At 54.9% G+C, this 19,357-nt stretch overlaps 1 protein-coding gene and 1 pseudogene across 1 annotated transcript; both read right to left on the reverse strand.

Moving 5' to 3' along the window:
• The window catches only part of LOC138102439 (zinc finger protein 850-like), a 141,615-nt pseudogene that overhangs the window by 108,658 nt on the left and 13,600 nt on the right, over window positions 1-19,357 (reverse strand).
• LOC138102388 (serine/threonine-protein kinase PAK 3-like) lies at window positions 641-18,583 on the reverse strand. The gene is made up of 11 exons (XM_069000101.1): window positions 18,194-18,583; window positions 17,475-17,605; window positions 10,757-11,327; window positions 10,502-10,561; window positions 9,625-9,673; window positions 8,493-8,602; window positions 7,610-7,727; window positions 7,120-7,219; window positions 6,504-6,700; window positions 5,402-5,592; window positions 641-728 (listed from the first exon to the last, which is right to left on the reverse strand). The coding sequence occupies exons 1-11, from the start codon at window positions 18,232-18,234 to the stop codon at window positions 641-643; spliced, it is 1,656 nt and encodes a 551-aa protein (XP_068856202.1). The 5' UTR covers window positions 18,235-18,583.

The raw sequence follows: 19,357 nt of genomic DNA on the forward strand, positions 1-19,357 counted from the left end.
CAAGCTGCCTCAGAAGTAATCGGCACAGAGGCACAGCTCCTCCTGGCACCCTGACTACCGGTGCTGGGGTGGATGTTCAAAGGAAAGGTTCCTTCCACGCATCACGCCACCGACTCTACTTGGAGCAAATGGATCGCCTTCATCATGCAGCGCGCCCGAATTGGAAACCCGAATCGCCCTGGGATCTTGGAAATAATTACGAATTGGCCGGAAGGTGAGACTTTTGGATTATCTTCTGAAGAAGAAGAGGAGCAGGTGACGCGTGCCGAAGCAGCCCCACCATATAATGAGCTACAGAGAGTGAAAGACAATATGCCCTTTTCACTGATGGTTCCTGCCGAATTGTAGGCGCTAGCCAGAAAAGGAAGCCGCTGTATGGAGCCCCACATGACAAGTTGAACAGGCTACTGAAGGAGAAGATGGATCGAGTCAATTTGCCAAATTCAAAGCTGTCCAGTTAGGTCCTGACATTGCTGAAAGAGAGAAGTGGCCAAAGCTCTACCTCTACACTGATTCATGGATGGTAGCCAATGCTCTGTGGGGTTGGCTGGAAAGGTGGAAGAAGGCAAACTGGCAGCACAGAGGAAAACCAATCTGGGCTGCTGAGGAGTGGAAAGGCATTGCCACTCGGGTAGAGAAGCTATCCGTGAAAGTCCGTCATGTAGACGCTCACGTCCCCAAGAGCCGGGCTAACGAAGAACATCGTAACAACAAACAGGTAGATCAGGCTGCGAAAATAGAGGTGTCCCAGATAGACTTGGATTGGCAACATAAAGGGGAGTTGTTCCTAGCTCAATGGGCCCATGATGCCTCAGGCCATCAGGGCAGAGATGCCACCTATAAGTGGGCACGAGATCTGAGGGGTGGATCTAACCATGGACAGTATCTCCCAGGTTATCCATGATTGTGAGACATGCGCTGCGATCAAGCAGGCCAAGCAGGTGAAGCCCCTGTGCTATGGTGGGCAATGGTCCAAATACAAGTGTTGGGGAAGATGAAACTGGAAAGCCTTATAAATATGATTGCCTGACAAAAGATTTTGGGAATATGAAAACTATAAGCGACATCGAAATGAAAGCCACCTTTGAGATACCAAGCCTTAGTTACTGAACAACTGGAAAACAATGGTCTGGCCGACTGAAGGTAATCCCCTCTTGATTGAACAATACCCTCTGCTTGCAGACAGGTCCAAGGGTCAGAGCAGACCCTACTAGCTCAGCAGAAGGGGTCCAAAGAGTAGTTTTTAGGAGTTAAAATGTGACATTCTATGGTAATGTAATAACTCTTATAGGCTGTATGTAAATGCTATAGGATTTGTACCTTGTACTAGATTGGCTAGTGAGAATTAGAATATTCAGTACAGAAGATGATTTATTGTATTGTAACGGGGACGTCGGTCTCTTTTTACTCTCTCTCTCTCTCTCTCTCTCTTTTACTTACTTACTCTGCTCTCACCCTGGGCCTGCTCCGAGCTGCGGCTGGCAGCTCCAAGAAGTGCCCCTGTACCCACGCCCTTTGCAATAAATCACATGTTCCAGGATCTGACTTCAGAGATCTCTCGTCTCCGTCCGTCCCGACTGTCCAACCGCCCCAAGATCCTACAAGAAGTATGGGGAGGCCTGGCAGATTGATTACATCACACTGCCTCAAACCCACCAAGGCAAGCGCTATGTGCTCACAATGGTAGAAGCTACCACAGGATGGCTGGAGACCTACCCTGTGCAGCACGCTACTGCCCAGAACACCATCCTGGGCCTTGAAAAGCAAGTCCTTTGGAGGCATGGTACCCCTGAGAAAATCGAGTCTGATAATGAGACTCATTTCAAGAACAGCCTTATAAACACCTGGGCTAGAGAACATGGCATTGAGTGGGTGAACCACATCCCTTACCATGCACCAGCAGCTGGGTGGGTTGAGCGGTGTAATGGACTGCGTAAAACAGCCTTGAAGGCACTGGGTGGGGGGACTTTCAAAAACTGGGAGGTGCATTTAGCAAGAGCCACCTGGTTAGTTAACACCCGAGGCTCCACCAGCCGAGCAGGCCCTGCCCAATCTGAACCCCTACAAACAACAGATGGGGATAAGGTTCCAGTGGTGCACATGAGAGGTATGCTTGGAAAACCTGTTCGGGTTAGTTCTGCCTCGAGCAAAGAGAAACCCATCTGTGGGGTTGTCTTCGCTCAGGAACCAGGTTGCACCTTGTGGGTGATGCAAAAGGATGGAGAGACCCGATGCATACCTCAAGGGGACCTTGGTTTAGGGTGAACTACCCATGGCTCTGTACTTGAATCACTATCAGCATGTATATACGTATATAATTTGGGTGATGCATGTATGTGTATGGTTAAAAGGGTTCAGTTTCATGTACCATGTTAGTATGGGAAAAATGTGGGGTGGATAATGTTGGGGTTTTAGGAGTTCTCGTCCTATTTTCTTTTTCTCTTAAAGGAATTTTCCCCATAGATGTTGCCAGGGGGACAAATTACTGGGGACTTAAGGAAAACAAAGGACCTGGCCATAGGAGGAGGTGTGCATCTCTTCCACCTAAGTTTGTGGGCAGTCAGTTCCCGGCGTTTGGACATAGAGAGAAAGAGGCTGCTTCTTCAGCTGCTTTCCTTCTACCAGAGAGACCCTGGGATCCCAAGCCCACCTTCCCTGCCCTGCTGGGAGCCAGGCTGTGGCTGCCCGCCCCTGCCGTTGCTTCGAGCCTTTGCTACTCTATAGCCCCGCTCGCCCTGCCTGCCGAGACCTCCGGGGGTTCCCACTGCAGCTCCGGAGCTCAATACATCTCGTCTGACACTTGGGATTTGTGCTCATCCCTGCTGTTCCAGCCTGCTGTTCCTGAGGGTCCAGCTGGACACCGGGATTGGCTGCCCAGGGGGTTTTTGAAACCTTTGTTCCATCTCTTCCCGGGATCCCAGGCCACCAGTGCCGTGTGCTCCCTGAGCTCGCTCCGGAGCTCCCCCTGCAGCCGCGGGGGAACCATCGCACCTGCCCTGCTCACCGGGAGCCGCCAGCGCCCCTGCCGGCTGCGAGCGGAACTGCACCCGAGGGGAAAGGGCCTGACAGCCGAGAAGGCTGGGACTGGGTTTGTGATTGTTTGCTGTTACTGCCATAGTTATTCCCGTTTGTTTGACTGGTTATATACATAAAAATACATAATAGTAAAGAACTGTTATTCCTGTTCCTCATACGTTTACCTATAAAGCTCCTTAATTTCAAAATTATAATAATGCAGTGGGAAGGGGGTTGCAATTTTTTTTTCTTCCATTTCAGGAGAGACTCCTGCCTTCCTCGGCAGACATCTGTCTTTCAAACCAAGACACTGGGAGCAACTGGGACCACAGTGGGGGCAAATACAATCATACAGGGAGTGACTGGATTCATACTGGAAATGACTGGAGCCACACTGGACACTTACTGAGAGTGAAAGCAACCATCCTGGGTGTGACTGGGAGCCACTGGGACCACAGTGCGGGAAACTGGGATCTTATTGGGAGTTACTGGGACCATACCGAAAACACAGTGGGAGTGACTGTAAGCGACCGGGATGATGCTGGGAGTGACTGGGATCATACTGGGGGTGACTGGGAACCACTGCTGAGGCGGCGGTGGAGCTCGGAGGTGGCCCCAGCGCAGGTGGGAGCCGCGCTCGGTCCTGGTGGGGCTCGGGGCTGGCTGCGGGCGGAGGGGGCGGCAGGGGGCTGGGGCGGGTTCGTTGTGCCGTGTGGGCGCCGTGTTCGCCCTGGCGTGAGGGCACTGCGGGAGCGGCTGCCCGCGCTCTCCTTGCCGCGGATGCCTCGGCAGGAGCCGGTGCCAGAGCAGCGCTGGCTCGTCCCGGCTGCTGTGGGTAGGACAGAGGTGGCTGCTCTGTCCCCGGGACTGTTTCTTGGAAGGTTCAGACTTCCTGATGTGCCCTTCAATATGCACACACCCGTTTTGTTTGTTTTAGTAAAACAAAGCAGTATTAATAACTCCATTGAGTCTTTGTTCTTCTTCTCTAAGTTCAGGAATTTGACATGGCCTTGGCTGAGCAGCAGTTCATGGCAATCAGTAACATTTTCTGGAAGTGATAGTTTCTTTCACTCCTTCCTACCTACAGCTCCCTGGCCCTATCTAAAGCAGATTCACGGGCTTTGTTTGTTTAAGTCACATTCACCTTATTCCTTTCCCCCGTCACTGCCGGAGCTCCTCCCCTGCTTGCGCTCGCAGGTGCCACCGAATGCGTGTCCCGGGATCGCATCTCCCCACCCGCAGCCTCCAGCGCCCGCCCTGTCCCGGGCTGGCCCTGGGCTGGCGACAGCGAGCCCGACAGAAACCAACACCCGCGGGGCCACCGGCGCCGGGGCTCAGAGCCGTGCAAGGGACGCTTTGGTTTGCAGGGGCAGAAGGGCCTGGGCTCCTCCCCTGCCCCGTTTGACTTGGTTTAGGATTCAGTGTTTTGGCCGACGTGGGAGGGGAAAAAGGCGTGGTTTTTCTCCAGCACTGGGCGGGTTTTGTCCCTCGCATTTGGGCCTTCCCCGGGCCCCCTCTGCCCTCTTGCAGAACCAGTGGCATTTCCCACCCCACGCGGTTTGTAAACAAGAGTCGGCTGCAGTTGAGAAGGCTCCAGGCGCCTCCTTCCAGGCTGACTCTGCCGATGCTGAGGCTGCTCTGGGCTCTGCCGGGGCTCTGCTGGGGCTCAGCTCTGGGCAAGGCTGGGCCCGCTCTCCCCTCGCATTGCTCCGGGCAGCTGAGTCACGGGGGGACAAGGAAGGGACACATCAAGGGACTTGAGGTTTAACAGAGTTTTTATTCAAAAAACTGCCATAACTACCAGGCTGTCCTAACCACCATAACTAACTAGCAGTGCTAACTACCGTAACTAACCACTTGTCCTAACTACTATAACAAAAAGCTGGCCCCAGGTGATTCACATCCTCCGCTGCTCCTTCAATTGCTTTGCTGCAGCGATCAGAGGGCTCAGGCTGGAGAGAGGCTTGGCTGATGATAAAAATGGGTGCTGCCCAAAGGATGAAAAAGAAAGAAATCAACTGTTACTTTCCCAAGTCAAGTTCTTCATAGGCTCTGTTGCATCAGGACAAAGGGGAATGGTTTGAAACTCAGGAGAGGGAAGCAGGCTCAGATTAGATCTGAGGCAGAAGTTTTTTATCAGAAGAGTGGGGAAACACTGGCAGAGGGTGCCCAGAGATGTGGGAGGTGCCTCCTCCCTGGAAACATCCAGGCTCAGGTCAGGCAGGGCTCGGAGCCACCTGATCTGCTTGAAGATGTCCCTGCTCCTTGTGGGGCACCTGGTCCAGATGACCTGCAAAGGACCCTGCCAAGCCAAACCAGGCGAGGATTCTGCTGGCTTTGCATGTGAAAAGCAGCGAGACTGGACACTATTGGAGGGGGGCCCCACGAGAAAACCCCTCCCTCGCGCTGCTGTTTCCCCTGCAGCCGCTTCGCATCCACCTGCAGCAGCTCCTGGGCAGACCAGCGCCGCTCCTCGTCCGGCTCCAGGCTGCACTCCAGGAAGTCCCGCAGCAGAGCCGACAGGCGCCTGGGCTCCTGCAGCTGCGGGGTCCCGTTCTGCCGGATCAGACAGCGAGCCTGCGTGGAAAGCAAACACTTCTGAAAAAGCTCTGCCAGCTTCCTTCACACCCACGAGTGCTCACAGCGACCCCGGTTTCTCAGCCCCAGTCTCCAGGGACACTTTCCTCCCTGGCAGAGATGCTGCTCAGAGCTCATTTTTCTATGCCAACCAAAAAAGCCAAACGCTGCTGCAGCCACAGCCATTCCAACATCCACATGGTCTTGCCTTGAGAGCCAATGTCATTGGCTGACTTTGTTAGTTGGAACCTCCATCAGAAATAGCCCATTTTGCTTCTCCAAATACGGACACCAGCTTTACAGGCCATTTGCAAGAGTCACTGTGGTCTGCCTGTGGTATTTCCAAGGATTCTTACATCAAATGCATCCCTGCAGTGCCACTGACACTCAAGTAAATGCATTCAAGATGTTCCATCCCAGAAACTGCCAGGCAAGGAACCTGAGGTTTGGGTTGCTGAAAGCTCAGCCTTGGTGACATGGAGAAAGTAGCTTGGGCGAGGAAAGAAATATGTTAGACTATGGGGATGTTAAACAATCATCTTCATGTTTTGGACAAGTTTCCCAGTGAGAAGAGTCAGGGGGAGTTCATCTCGCAGAACCTCTTTCAGAAACTCCTTCAGAAAACTTGTTGGGTTTGGGTGTGGGGTTTGGGGTTGGTCTGGGTTTTCTGCAAGATAAGGTTAGAGCTGATGCTCTGGCTTCATCTTTTCAGGTCATCCTCACAGACAGAAGAGCTGCAACAACTTAAAACCCAAAGCAAATTCTGGAGACTGCAGAATATTCGTCTGTGCTCAGGCTCGAATCCTCTGGGCATTCCCTTCCCAATGGGCAGAGCCCTCTGGCTGCTCCTCCCAGGGCGGGTCCCTCTGTGCTCACAGGCCTCTGCAAACTCTGGGAAATTTGCCTCTTACCATGGCTGCCGTGTGCTCGAAGTAAGGAGGTTCTCCTTCCACCATCTCGATGGTCACAATGCCCAAGGACCAGATGTCCACCTTGGGGCCATAAGGAGAACTGGTCACAACCTCTGGGGCCATCCAGTGAGCAGTGCCCACCATGGAGCTGCACTGCTCCTGCTCAGGGCTCAGCTGAGCGCAGAGGCCAAAATCAGCTGAGGACAGAAACAAACACTGTCAAAGGCAGCTGGAATGAGGAAACCAAGCACAAAGATTGCCCACTCTCAGTCTGAGAATGCACTGCTGAATCCAGCTGGAAAAGTCCGCAGGGCTGTAGCCAAGGCAAGATGGAAGTGGACCCTTAAAGGAACCCTCAGCTTTCATGCAGTGGCTTTTAGTGATTCCCTTGAAGCTTCAGATTCCAACTCCCGCCCCTCTGAAAGGGCGACACCCAGAGCAAAGCCACTGCTGACACCCTGCTCCTCTCCTGAGCTCTCTGCATGGGGCAGCCGCTCTCAGCTGGCAGCAGAGGCCGGGCACCGCCACCAGCAGCACTTGTGGGGCTCTGGCCGTCACTGGGAAGCAGCCCCACACCCGCAGCCCGGGAGCGCCGTGCCTGACCAGGAACACCCACCCAGCTTGACAGAGCCGTCCGTTGCCAGAAGGATGTTGGAGCTCTTCAGATCTCTGTGGATCACCCGGTTCGAGTGGAGGAAATCCAGGCCCTGCAGACACTGAGAGAGAGCAAGAAACACAAGGGTGGAATTCCATGGCCGGAATACACAATCACACAAGAAAGGACAGTTTAGAATTCTGCCAGCAGCAGCTTTGCTGTGCCAGGCCAGGAGTGCAGTGCAGACAAGCTCCAGGCTAATGGTTCAAGGCAAAGCTGAGAACAGCAAATCAAATCAAAAAAGACAGAGAGTCCCACAACAGCAGGAAAGAGGACAAGAGCAGAGTGGAAGTTCAGTGACACTGGCAGGCCGTTCACTTCAGAGGCTCTTTCTTCTGCAGCTCATAAAAACAACACAGAAACAAAGCTCTGAGCATGGAGCCACTCCTGTTCTCAGGCCCTGCTTGGAAGGAGCATTGTGTCCATGGGAAGCACGAGCAGGATCCCTCACCTCCCGACTGACAGCTGCCATCTCTCCTTCAGCCATGCGTGTCTGTCTGACAACGTCCTGCAAAGTTCCTCCATCCATGTATTCCATCACCAGCCAGAGATCTTCATCAACAAGGAAGCTGGAAGAGGCAAACAATGGCATGGAGATGAACGTGCACTGCTCAATTCCCCGATGGAAAAGCCTTGAGTGGAGTTTTGTTTCCAGGTCACTTGTAAATGAGGACAGAATCCGATGCAGAGACATTCCTGCCAGGCTGCACAGTCCTTGGGATCTGCACAGTCTAAAGGAGAAGGAGACGCCTGTGGGAAAGGAGAGGCCTTAGATGGCAAGCAAGTGAAAAATGCAGTTTAGCAACAGCCCAGATCAATGTGGAACCACAACACTTGTCCCCAGCTGGTTCAGCATCTGAACTCAGCAGTTCCACCGTTCCCTCCAGAACAAGGCAACACAACTTCCAGAGTTATCCAGGGCAGGAGGCCGTGCAGGACTTAGGACAAAAGTGGTCAAGTGTTTGGAAAACCTTGCAGAAAGTCCCTTCAGAAACAGGCAAGGCCATTGCAAAATAGGCACATGAGGCATTTCTGGAAACAAGAACCTGGTCTTCCTGGCATCTGCAGCAATGGAAAAGAGTTGGGAAGGAGAAGCCAAGGGAAATAATGTCTGCCAGGGTCTATCAGCACTTATTGTAAGACCCAGAAAACTGGGTCAGCTTGAAGGAAAAACCAAACCAAAGCAACAAAAGCACACGGAGGGAGTGAACTGACAGGCTGTTGTTTTGGGAAGCTACGGCCGGGTGAGGCTTTTTCAAAACAGGCTACAGACTGCGGATGCCAGGAGAGATTAACGCAGGGCCCGTGCACGGGATAAGAGCTGAAGCACTCACCTGTCCAAAGAGCTGACAATGTTGGGGTTCTTCTTGTCCTTCAGGACCAGGATCTCATTCACAGCTCGTTCCCTGTTCTGCCCTCTGAGACTCATTTTCTTTATGGCCACCTGAAAGGACATTGCAGCCCTTGAACTGCAGGAGTCTGGGGCAGGAGGCCGCAGCAAACACGGAGCGAGTCTTTGCGGAGCGACGGAGCCGGGCTGTGCCAAACTGCCTTGGGATGGGACACCCGGGCTCAGCAAGTGACATTCCCACAGCCCATTTCTCTGCTCGCTGCGGGGCCGCTTACAGGACACAGGGCCAGAGACATTTGGCCTTGGAAGCTCTGCAGAAATGGGCCCTCAGCTCTCAGCCTCAAAGCTCTCACAACATTCTCTGCACCTGCAGTCTTCTCAAACCGCCTTAGTTTACCACCACGCTCATTATCATTCAAACACATTTTGCAAGCAGGAAGTAATTCTGGTTCTGTGAAAACAGAGCAAAACAGCCGGGAACCCTTTAGCAATCCTGGGGGATTTGGTCATGATTTCAAACGCAACTGCTCTGTTTGGGATTGCACAACAGAGCAAACACGCACAAACATTGCTCAGATGATCCCTGTCACGGGCTGTCACTGACACCAGACCCAAACACAGCTGCAGGGTTTAGGAGAGAGCTTTGCTCTGCACATCCATCTTCTCATTCCTCTCCCTCTCTCTGGGAACAGCTGCAGTAGGACTAAAACACCAAACTGATCCCAAGAAGGATCACTCCTTAATTAGGTCTTGAGGTATACTTTGAAGATGAAACGCAGGATGGAAAAACTGCTAAACAGTGTTCCTGTCCGAGGCTGGGATGAAGATAAATTAGGCCTCAGCCTCCACCAGCTGATGCACTGATGTTTTCAGATATGAAGACCAAGCCAGCGTGTCCTGCTCTGACAGACACCGCTGCCCTCCTTGCATTCTTTGGGCACTTCAGAAGGCTCAAGTCTGTCCCAGCCGTGCTCTGCAGGCTGACACTGCTGTGCCTTCAGAGGAACAGCCTGTGCAGGAAAGCTCTGCTGGCCCCCCAAAGCTGCAGCCACAGCTCCCAGCAGAGGGGAAAGCCCTCGAGAGCTGCCCGATGCGCTGGGCGTGGTGACACTGACCTCTCCTCCAGTGGCCCTGTCGAGTCCTTTATAAACGGTTCCGAAAGCCCTGGAGACAGAACAGCAGAGAAGAAAGAAGCAGCGCTTTAGGCCCTGGGAGTGAAAGCCAGCCCAGACAGGAGATCTCTGCTGCCTGCAGCGTTTACAAAACACCTGGGTGCATCGACCCTTCAAACAGCAGCGCAGCAGCCACCAGCCCTGTGCCACACAAGGTGTGCGAGAGAAAACTGAGGCCCAACACGAAGGAAAAGGGCTGGAGCAAATCCCAAATGTCCACACTGAATTACTTGAGTCCAAAACCTAGGGTGGGAGCAGGTGCCTAAAGAACTGGAGAAGAATGTATTTCATCCTTTTCCATTTCCTGCCTATGAGCTGCAGGATCCACAAGGGCCCTGCCATCAGGCAGCTGATGCATTTTCCCCTCGACTGCAGCAGCTCTGTCTGTTACTGAATGTACAGGGTTTACTAGCTGTGCTGAAAAGGGCACTTATTAGTTCATCTCTGGTTTCTGTTTCTAAACTGTTATGTTGATAATCCTGACCGGTGGATATTTTAGGAAGCAAAATATTTGAAAGGAATCTTCTTGAGAACTGTTTTCTGACCGGCACCAGATGGTGAGCTGCTCTTTCAGGCAATCAAATTCCAGGGACAGAAGATCTTCCAGGTCCTGCTCCTTGCTGCAGGCAGGACACTGCCGGCCTCAGGGGCCTCTGATGGTGCCTTCTGAGCACAGTTACCAATTCTGATCAGGACTGAGAGACAGCAGGATCGTGGCCCAGTGTCTGAAGCTGTTTGCAGCTTGCCTGGCTTCTCACTTGATCCTGCACCAGCAAATACCTGGCCCCTGCTTGTGCAGAAGTAACTGCCGTGCACTTACCCTTGGCCAACCTGCTCCAGTTCCAGGTATTTCTCGGCAGGCTCCCCCACGCTCACGGTGCTCCCTGAAAGAAACCACATGGAAGACGCTCCCTCCCAGATGGAGACCCCGCCTTGCAGCAGGGCCAAAATGCAGCCCCACTCCCTGGGCCGGGAGCCCCTTGGTCTCAGCTGGGCAAGGACAATAAATGACTCTGTGACATTCAGCTGCACAGCAAGCCTGGGTGCAGCTGATGCTGAGACACACACGCAGCACCCTGCTCTGGCACACAGCAGCACAGCAGACGTACTCAGCTGCATCAGGCACCACTCCTCTCTGCCCTCTGGCTGCAGGGCTGTGCTGCTGTCAGAATGTTCAGCCCAGGATCCCGCAGCAGAGGGAGGTTCAGTGTCCTCTTCCCAAGCAGAGGGAGGTTCCCCATCCTCTTCCCAAAATGCAGCAGGTTCCTGGTCTTCTTTCCAAGCCACGGGACGTTTCCTGTCCTCTTCCCATGCCGGGAGAATTGCAGCCTCCTCTTCCCAAATCACAGGATGTCCTCTGTCCTCGTCCCACGCTGGGAGATGTCCATCGTCCTTGTCCCATGGCACTGGAGCCTCGCTGTCCTCGTCCCACACCGGGTGATGTCCACCATCCTCGTCCCACACCACAGGAGCTTCACTGTTGTATTCCCAAACCGTGGGATGTTTGCCCTCATCTCCCGGGACGGAGGGAAGTTCACCATCATCCCCCAGAACAGCGGGAAGTTCACTGCTGTCTTCCTCCTCTTTGGCCTCCTCTTTGGAAGCACAGGGAGCCAGAGGAGGAGCTGATGCTGCTTTTGTGCCCTGTGGACAGATGGTAGCGTGAGGGACGGGAAGTTCTATCTCAGTTATCGCCTTATTTATCCTCAGCTACACATCCAGCTGCATTAAGCAGAAATGGGATTTGGAGATGTTCAAACTAGGAAGGGGCTAAAGTCGACATTGCCACTTATTGCTGGGCATTCCATATTCCATCGTGGCTAAAGCCAGCAAGCAATCTTCTGCCTGCAAAACCAGACCTGCAGCTCTTCAAAAGCTCTTCAGCAGAGAAGGAGAAAAGTGCCAGGGATCCCTTTGCTGCTGCTGCTGCTGCTGCTGCAAAGACACTGGCAGGAACTTTCCTTCAGCCTCCCAGGCTGGCGCTCGACTGCCACAGGCCAAGCTCACAACTCTCTGCACAATTCTGACCACCAAAGGTTCCTTTCCCACTCACCGAAGGAGGAGCTGCTCGGGATCCACGCGTGAGGTGCCCTGCAATTGGACAGGCAACACGAACCAGATGCTGTTAGGAAAAACCTGTCCGTGGTGGGAACTCCCACGGAGTAAGGACACCCCGAGAGAGCATTTTGCTTCCACAACATCCCTCCAGGAGCCACAGTCCCTTCGCACAGCAAGCAAGAGAACAGCACAGAATCCTGGGCTGCGTCAGCTCTTGGCTGGAGCAGCCAACGCAGGGAGTTCCAGGCTCCGCTGGCACAGACTCTGCGCTTGAGGGAACAGAACCCCCCCGGCTCCATTGCAAATGCTGTGCACGCCCCGCTGGCTGCAGACACCCCCTTTTTCAGCTGCAGCTGCTGGCAGGAGCTCTCCCAAACCAGCGGTGTCTTAATGGCAATTTGGTTACAAAGGCAGCTCAGTTCCAGTGGGAGAACAGAAAGCACACAGCAAGCCCGAAGGCACCGACGCTGCAGCCAGGGAAAACCTCGACTTACGTGCCAAGTGGGCTAAAAAATACCCCGAATAAGCCACAGAGTACAGAGTGCAAACTGCAGCAACCGCTTGCTGGATCATTTTGGCCGTGCTGCACACGTGGCAGACTGTACCCCTGCAAGCACAGAAGGACACCCGGCAGGGGCTGGGCTGGCTGCTGAGAATGCCTCGGGCAGGAGGATCCTCCGGCAACCAGCGGGCGCCCAGAGCCGCTCTGGACACTGAGGGCTCCGTGCCCACAGCAACGGGAACACGGCGAGGACGCGGCAGCGTTCCCGTGACATCACAGCAGCAGCTCCCGCAAGAACCGCCTGGAAGGTTCTCCTCTGTCACAAAGGAGCACAAAGGATCCTCCCGGGGCACAGCCTGTTGCTCAAAGCATCCAAGAGGAACCCAGAAAATGCAGCAGACCAGGACAGCCCATAGCCAAGCCTGAACAACGAAATAAAAGCCATGCACTGATGCTCCGAATTAGGGGCGGGAGTAGCGAGGCTGCAGGGCTTCCCAAGGAGCCGGAGTCAGCCAACACGCAGGGCTGGGCAAGTCGGGCCGGGAGCAGCGGAGAGCTTTGTTTCCCTTCCCAGCTGAATGGCGGCTCGGGCCGGGCCCGTTCCAGGGCTGTTCCTCAGCTGCGGCTTTCCCCTCACGCAGCCCGGGGGGCGCTGGGAGCGCGGGGCGAGGCTGGGCCGTGTGCAGAGCCCGCCCCTCGCTGCGATTGGGCGGTGCTGCCGTCAGTCGTGGTTCTGGCGCGCTGATTGGTCGGAGCGGGGAGCAGCCCGGGCCCGGAGCCGCCGGCAGGGCGGCCGTGGCGCAGCAGAGGCGCCATTGGCGGAGCGTCTGTGCGGGCCCGGGAGCGGCGGCGGCGGCCGGAGCCCGGTGAGGCGGCGGCGGAGCTCGGAGGCGGCCCCAGCGCAGGTGGGAGCCGCGCTCGGTTCTGGCGGGGCTCGGCGCTGGCTGCGGGCGGAGGGGGCGGCAGGGGGCTGGGGCGGGTTCGTTGTGCCGTGTGGGCGCCGTGTTCGCCCTGGCGTGAGGGCGCTGCGGGAGCGGCTGCCCGCGCTCTCCTTGCCGCTGCTGCCTCGGCAGGAGCCGGTGCCGGAGCAGCGCTGGCTCGTCCCGGCTGCTGTGGGTAGGACAGAGGTGGCTGCCCCGTCGGCGGGAGTGTGCGGGAAAGTTCCCGTGGCCAGAGGTTTGTGTCCCCAGAGGAGCCGGAGGAGTCCTGTAAAAGGAACTTTATTCCTGGAGCAAGGGAGAGGCCACGGGGCATTTCCCGTGGGCTCTGTCCAAGTGTTGGAGGACGCAGCCTCCTTTTTATGCCGATTTCGCCGGCCGCATCTCCGTGTCCCTTTCCGCAGTGGCTGAGGTCCTTGGAAGGTACAGACTTCCCGATGCGCCTGCTGCATGTGCCCCTTAATGTGCACCCCCACTTTGTATAACATCCGATATTCATGGCTCTGTGAAGTCTTTGTTTCCTTTGTTCTCTGTTTCAACACTTTTCCTTGGCCATCTCTTTGCCAAGAGCAGTTTGAGTCATTTAATTTTCCACAACCTCCTGGTTCTTCTGCTGAAAGAGAATCTGATGCCATCCCAGGGTGAAATGTGGCGTTGCTCATGGGAGTGGATTGGTGGGTGAGAAGGTCAGGAGCTGGAGCTGTGTGCTTGGTTATGATTTGGAGGACAGCTTGTAATCTAATGATGCATTGAAATGATCACTGGGTTCTCTGGCACCTGGTATGAATTTGTTCGGGTTCCCAGGGGCTGCTCCATGGTGTTGTAGGATTTGTTCTGGTGGCCGTTCATCTTTTCCCCATTTTTGGGTGCTCCCAGAAATGCCAGGGATGCATCAATTGACCTCTTTTCTCTGATTAAATCATCACATCCTTGGATTCCCAAGTGATTTCGCTGACCTTGTGGCAGCAAAAGCAGCCCAGTGGTCAAACCCACCCTGTATAACCCAGACAGTGCCAGCAGATGTTGGAGTGGAGAGAGGGATGATTCCCCCCCCGCTTTTGTGAGTGAAGTTCTCCCAGCATTCTCCGTTTGCTGTTTTCCTTTGGAGCTTCAGGGATTTCTGTTGCAGGGTCCGAGATGCTCAGTGTGGGCTCTGCCTTTCGCGATGCAAATTCCGTCTGTGCAGGGAGGCAGAGCTTGGGGTGAGGGGCTGAAGGAATCAGGCCAATTCCTCTGGCAGGCAAGGAGAGCCTGGGACATTGTGCACACTTCCCGCAGCAGAGTTAATTTGCATTTCTAAAGCTCCTCTGCTGGCTGCTTGGAAGGAAGCTTCTCCTCCAGGGCAACCATCAGGTGACTCACAAGTGCCCTCCCCCCCAGCTGCTTTCTTTTTCTTTTTCTTTTTCTTTTTCTTTTTCTTTTTCTTTTTCTTTTTCTTTTTCTTTTTCTTTTTCTTTTTCTTATGTTTTTTTAGCTCTTTATGAGTTAATGGGTCATCTTTAAACCTCTTCCAGTTTTGCAAAATGCAGCTTACAGGTGAACATTGAAAAACCCATTCTAAAATTCTCCCATCACTAACAGCCACGCACACACATACACAGAAAAACGCCTAAACCAATAAAGATTTTTGCGACTTTTCCCCCTAAGAATAAAAATTGACTCTCACACCCCTGGCCCAAACCCAGCTGACAATGTCAGAGTAGGATTATTAAGAAAAAAAATTCTAGTGATATAATCTTGTCAACAAAACTCCTGGAAGATCAAAAACTCTCCAACGACCTTTTTAGTGTTAGAGGATCAAGGCATTACTTTATTCTGGCCAGGATGTGCAACAGAAATCATTTCATGCACACATAGCCCGGGTGTGCAGAGAAAATCATTCCATGGCACACGAGTTTTACTCAATTTTTCCTCACCTTGATGCAGTCTAAACCCATCGAAATCCGTAGGTTTAATGTTCATTGGTTCCAAGTTGGGTAGTTCTTAGTATTTGGTTTCCTGTTGGCCCCGGATTGCTTGGCCTCTGATGTTCATTAGGTCCACACTCCTTGATTTCCTTCTCAGCCTTTTCCAGAGCAGGGGTCTCCAGCTGTGCCGGGGGCAGTGTCTGGGGTAGCTGTTCCTTGATGTTTGCTGATGGGCGTTGATGTTCTGTTGATGGGCGTTATCTTTTGGGTATCTTTTGGGCTATTCCCAGTCTGTTGAGATGTTAAGCTCATCTCTGTTGAGTGGTGTAACATCCCTTAAAGTCCCCAGGCAGGGTCTGTGCCAGCCGAGCTTCCTGTGGAAGAGATTTCACAAGAGACAGGATTCTGGCCACAGACTGCTTGAAACAGACATCCCTGATCTCTACCCCCCACTAGGTCGGGAATTCGCAGGGTGAGGAATTGCAAACCTCAATTCCAGGGAGATAATTGAATATCTGCCCTGGATCTGGCTCTTCTTCTTGCCAAAGCTAATGGCAGCAGCCGCACCCGTGGCATCTCAGTGCCCGTGGGTGCTCATCCTCTGACAGCTGCTGAGCTTTCTGCAAAATCATTCGTTTCTCCAGTGACCCAAACAAGATCGATAAAAGTAAATCCTGATCCTTCCACATCCCGCAGCCTCCTGGGGGCCGGGGGCCACTGCCGGCCCTGCCCGGGGGGTGTTGGGGTCAGGCAGTGCCCGGCGCTGAGCCCCGGCTGCCCCACAGCCCCGGCCCGGCCCCACAGCTCCCCACAGGCCCCCAGCCCGTGCTGCCCTGTCCTGCTGCTCCCCACCACAGAGAAACACCCTAAAATCCTGAACTTCTTTTTCTGTCATGTCCTGGAACGCGGGGATACAAAAGATCTGGATCAGCTGGCAAATGTTGAGGATAAGATGGCGCTGAAAAGCATCCCAGTCCTCACTTTTTTCTCTTCCTCCTCTTTTCCATCTTCCTTTTCCTTTCTTACCACATAGATTCCTCCTGCTGCTGTTTGCCTTAACCATATTCCTGCACACTCCCTTCAACCAATCCCTTCCCAGCACACCAACACCATCCGTCCCCTGTTGCTGAGACCCCTTCTCGACTTCCCTTTTTACCCGTGCTGGGTGTCCATGTCCTTAATTAGCTCTGGGAGAATGTGCAAACTGCCTCAGCATTGTCCCCTTTTGATTAGGAAACGATGTCCATGGTTCTGTTCAGGCTTTGTTGTTGTTCTGGAAGTTGAGGAATTGAGCAGGAGCTTGGCTGAGCAGCAGTGTGTGTCAGTCAGTGCCATTTTGGGGAGCTGCTGGTTTGTGCTGTCACTTGCTTGTGTGCAAGTGCGTGTGGCTGTGTCCGAGCAGATTCAGAGCATGTGTTTGTAAGGAGGCGTTGGTGTTGTTGGTTCGCTGGGGGTGCCCGGTTTTCGGGACATCCCCCCTGGAGCAGGGTGTCCCCCCTTGGTGCAGGCGCGGCCCTCAGGCAGCGCTCAGCCAATCAGAAGGCGCGGCGCTGGTGAGTCAGCAGTTGCCAGGCAGAGCCGCAGCGCCCGGCGCTCCCCAGCTGGAGCCCACGTGTGGCCCGGCCTTGGCGCCCCCCGCCAGGGGAATTTGGGGAGGTGGGAGGGGGGGAGCGCCAAGGCCGGGCCGGGCCGTGCTGTGCTGGCAGAAGTGGCTGCGGCGGGGGCCGAGTGCGGGCAGGAGCGGCCGAGAGCCCAGCGCTGCCCCAGCCCGAGCTGCCGCAGCTGCATCGCTGCTCGTGCTGTGCGATCCGAGAGCTCTGGGGGGCAGAGCGAGCCAGGGCTGGGTGCTGGGCCTGGGGGGAGCAGGAGAAAGGCTGGAGGAGCAGGGCTGGAGACCAGAATGGTGAAACGATGCCCGTGGGAGCAGCAGGTGGGATTCTGCAGGAGAATGAGTAGTGTGAGGAAGAGGACCGTGAGGAAGAGTAGGGATTCAGGAGGAGGAGGAGGAGGATCAGGACGAGGAGGCACCCCAAGGTTCCAGCACTCGCTGTATCTGCAGCCTCCCTCCAGCCCCAGGAGTGTTGCCCCCCCCATCCAGCAGGTGATCAGGGAGGGGGATCCACGATTTTCCAGGGGGTAAATCTTGGTGTTTCTGAGGTTTCTTGGTTTCCCTGTTGGTGCTTTGGTTTTTTTTTGTGGGGGCTGAATGTTTATATTTTGGAGGGAGCTTTCTCTGAATCTTGATGTTTTGGTAGTTTTGGGTCTGTGTCTTAATGTCTGGGGGACTTTTGGGCTGAGTCTCTGTGTTTTTGAGATTTTTACAGACACAAGATGCCCGGTGATGGACCTGGGCAGGAGAAGCCCCCAACCCAAGGCACTCACCCCTTGTTTCTTCCCCAAACCAGGATTTGTCATTCCCAAGGCGTGGCCGGATGGAGGAGGAGGAAAAGCCCCGGAGATGCTGCACGAGGAGGGGCTGCAAACGCAGCCCAGAGAGATCCAAGGAGGAAAGAGCCCCCCTGTGCCGGGAAGGCGGCCGGAGATCCAGGGGGAGCTCGGAGCTGGGGGAGAACCCTCAGGGTGAGGAGAAGCCCCACAAGTGCTTGGAATGTGGGAAGGGCTTCAGACGGAACTCCAGCCTGATCCGGCACCAGAAGATTCACACTGGGGAGAGGCCCTATGAGTGTGGGGAGTGTGGGAAGGGCTTCACCAGCAGCTCCGAGCTGTTCCAGCACCAGGTGGTCCACACCGGGGAACGGCCTTATGAGTGCTTGGATTGTGGGAAGAGTTTCGGGTGGAGCTCCACCCTGAGGGCACACCAGCGCATCCACACTGGGGAGAGGCCCTACGAGTGTTCTGAGTGTGGGAAGAGGTTTCAGAGGAGCTCCCACCTCCTCCAACATCAGCGCATTCACACGGATGAGAGGCCCTTCCGCTGCCCCGACTGCGGGAAGGGCTTCAAACACAGCTCCACCCTCATCACCCACCGGCGCATCCACACTGGGGAGAGGCCCTACGAGTGTCCCCAGTGTGGGAAGAGCTTCTCACACAGCTCAAACTTGATCCAACACCAACGGAGGCACCGCTAAGGGAAGCCCTGCGAGTGCCCCGAGTGCGGGAAGAGCTTTGTGCGCTGCTCCAGCTCCATCCCCTGTGGGAGGATCGGCGTTGGATGATCCCCAGTGACCCCCGTGGGGCAGAGCCCTGGTGACCCCCGTTCCGGGTGATCCGCGCTGGGTGGGGGGAAGGTGTTGGAGAGATTTCTTTGCCTTCTCCTTGTGCTGCTGGGATTTGGTTGGTAATAAATTCCCTCCCTGTGCCCAGGCTGGGTCTGTTGGATCTGGAAGCTTCCTCCATGTCTGGCAGAGCCAATCCCTGGTGGCTCCAAAGTGAGAGGTGCCGGATGCAGAGATGCCCCCACAACCCCTGGGAAGGAGGGAGGAGGAGGAGGGTGTTTTTAAGGGTCTTCTTTTCCTTCTCATTCTCCTGATGTTATTTTTTCGGTGTCATCAATTTAATTAATATCTCTAATTAGAGCCTGTTGTGCCTGTTCCGGTGTTTGCTGAGGGATCTCTCCCAGTCCTTATCCCCAGCCAGGAACCCTCGGTTCCATTTTCTCTCCCCTGTGTGGCTGCGGGGGGCAGGGACAGAGTGGCTTTGGTGGGTGCCTGGCACCGGGCCAGCGTCACCCCAGGCCATGGGCACCCCTGAGATCCCGCGTCCCTGGGGACACATTTCTGGGCACAACTGAGCTCCCACCTGCCCCTCACCCCGAGGTTCCCCCTCCCAAAAAATTCCACCCCGGGGCTGCAGCATCCCTAAAGCCCCATAGCCAATCAAAATCGTGGCCAGCGCTGGCCATGGGGTGAGTGGTGGCAGCTGGGGCCGTACTGGTGGCACTGGTGGTGCTGGGAGCCCCCCCGGCTGCGGGCGTGGAGCTCTCAGGTGAGCCGGGGTTGGCGTGACGTGATGGGAAAGGGGGGGAGAAGGGGAAAAAGGGGTGATGGGACCCCTAAAATGAGTGAGAGCTGGAGGGGACCCTCAAAGGAAGAGCAGGAGGGGGCTGAAGAGTGGGGGAGAAACGGGTGGGAGGGGCTGGGAAAGTGGGGAAAAGTGGAGGATGGGACCCAAAAACAGAGCGGGAGTGGGCTGGGGATTGGGGGATGGTGGGGGAAAAGGGTGGAAAGGGTGAAAAGGGGGGAATGGGAGTCCAAAACTCCTCTGGGGAGTGGCTGGAAATGGTGGGAGAGGGGATGTGAAATAGGGAGAAG

Source organism: Aphelocoma coerulescens, unplaced genomic scaffold (genome assembly GCF_041296385.1).
Source record: "Aphelocoma coerulescens isolate FSJ_1873_10779 unplaced genomic scaffold, UR_Acoe_1.0 HiC_scaffold_75, whole genome shotgun sequence".
Taxonomy (NCBI): Eukaryota; Metazoa; Chordata; class Aves; order Passeriformes; family Corvidae; genus Aphelocoma; species Aphelocoma coerulescens.

Bases quoted from the DNA above. Each gene is read 5' to 3' on its own strand.
- LOC138102388 (XM_069000101.1), bottom strand. From the start codon at position 18,234: ATGGAGCTGGAGCAGCGCACAAAGCTCTTCCCGCACTCGGG. The intron at 11,328-17,474 runs CAAGGGGTGAGT...CCATCTGTCCAC, and splicing joins ATCCTGGTTTGGGGAAGAAA to AGGGCACAAAAGCAGCATCA. The intron at 6,701-7,119 runs GTGGGTGTTCCT...TTCTGTCCTCAG, and splicing joins GGACGGCTCTGTCAAGCTGG to CTGATTTTGGCCTCTGCGCT.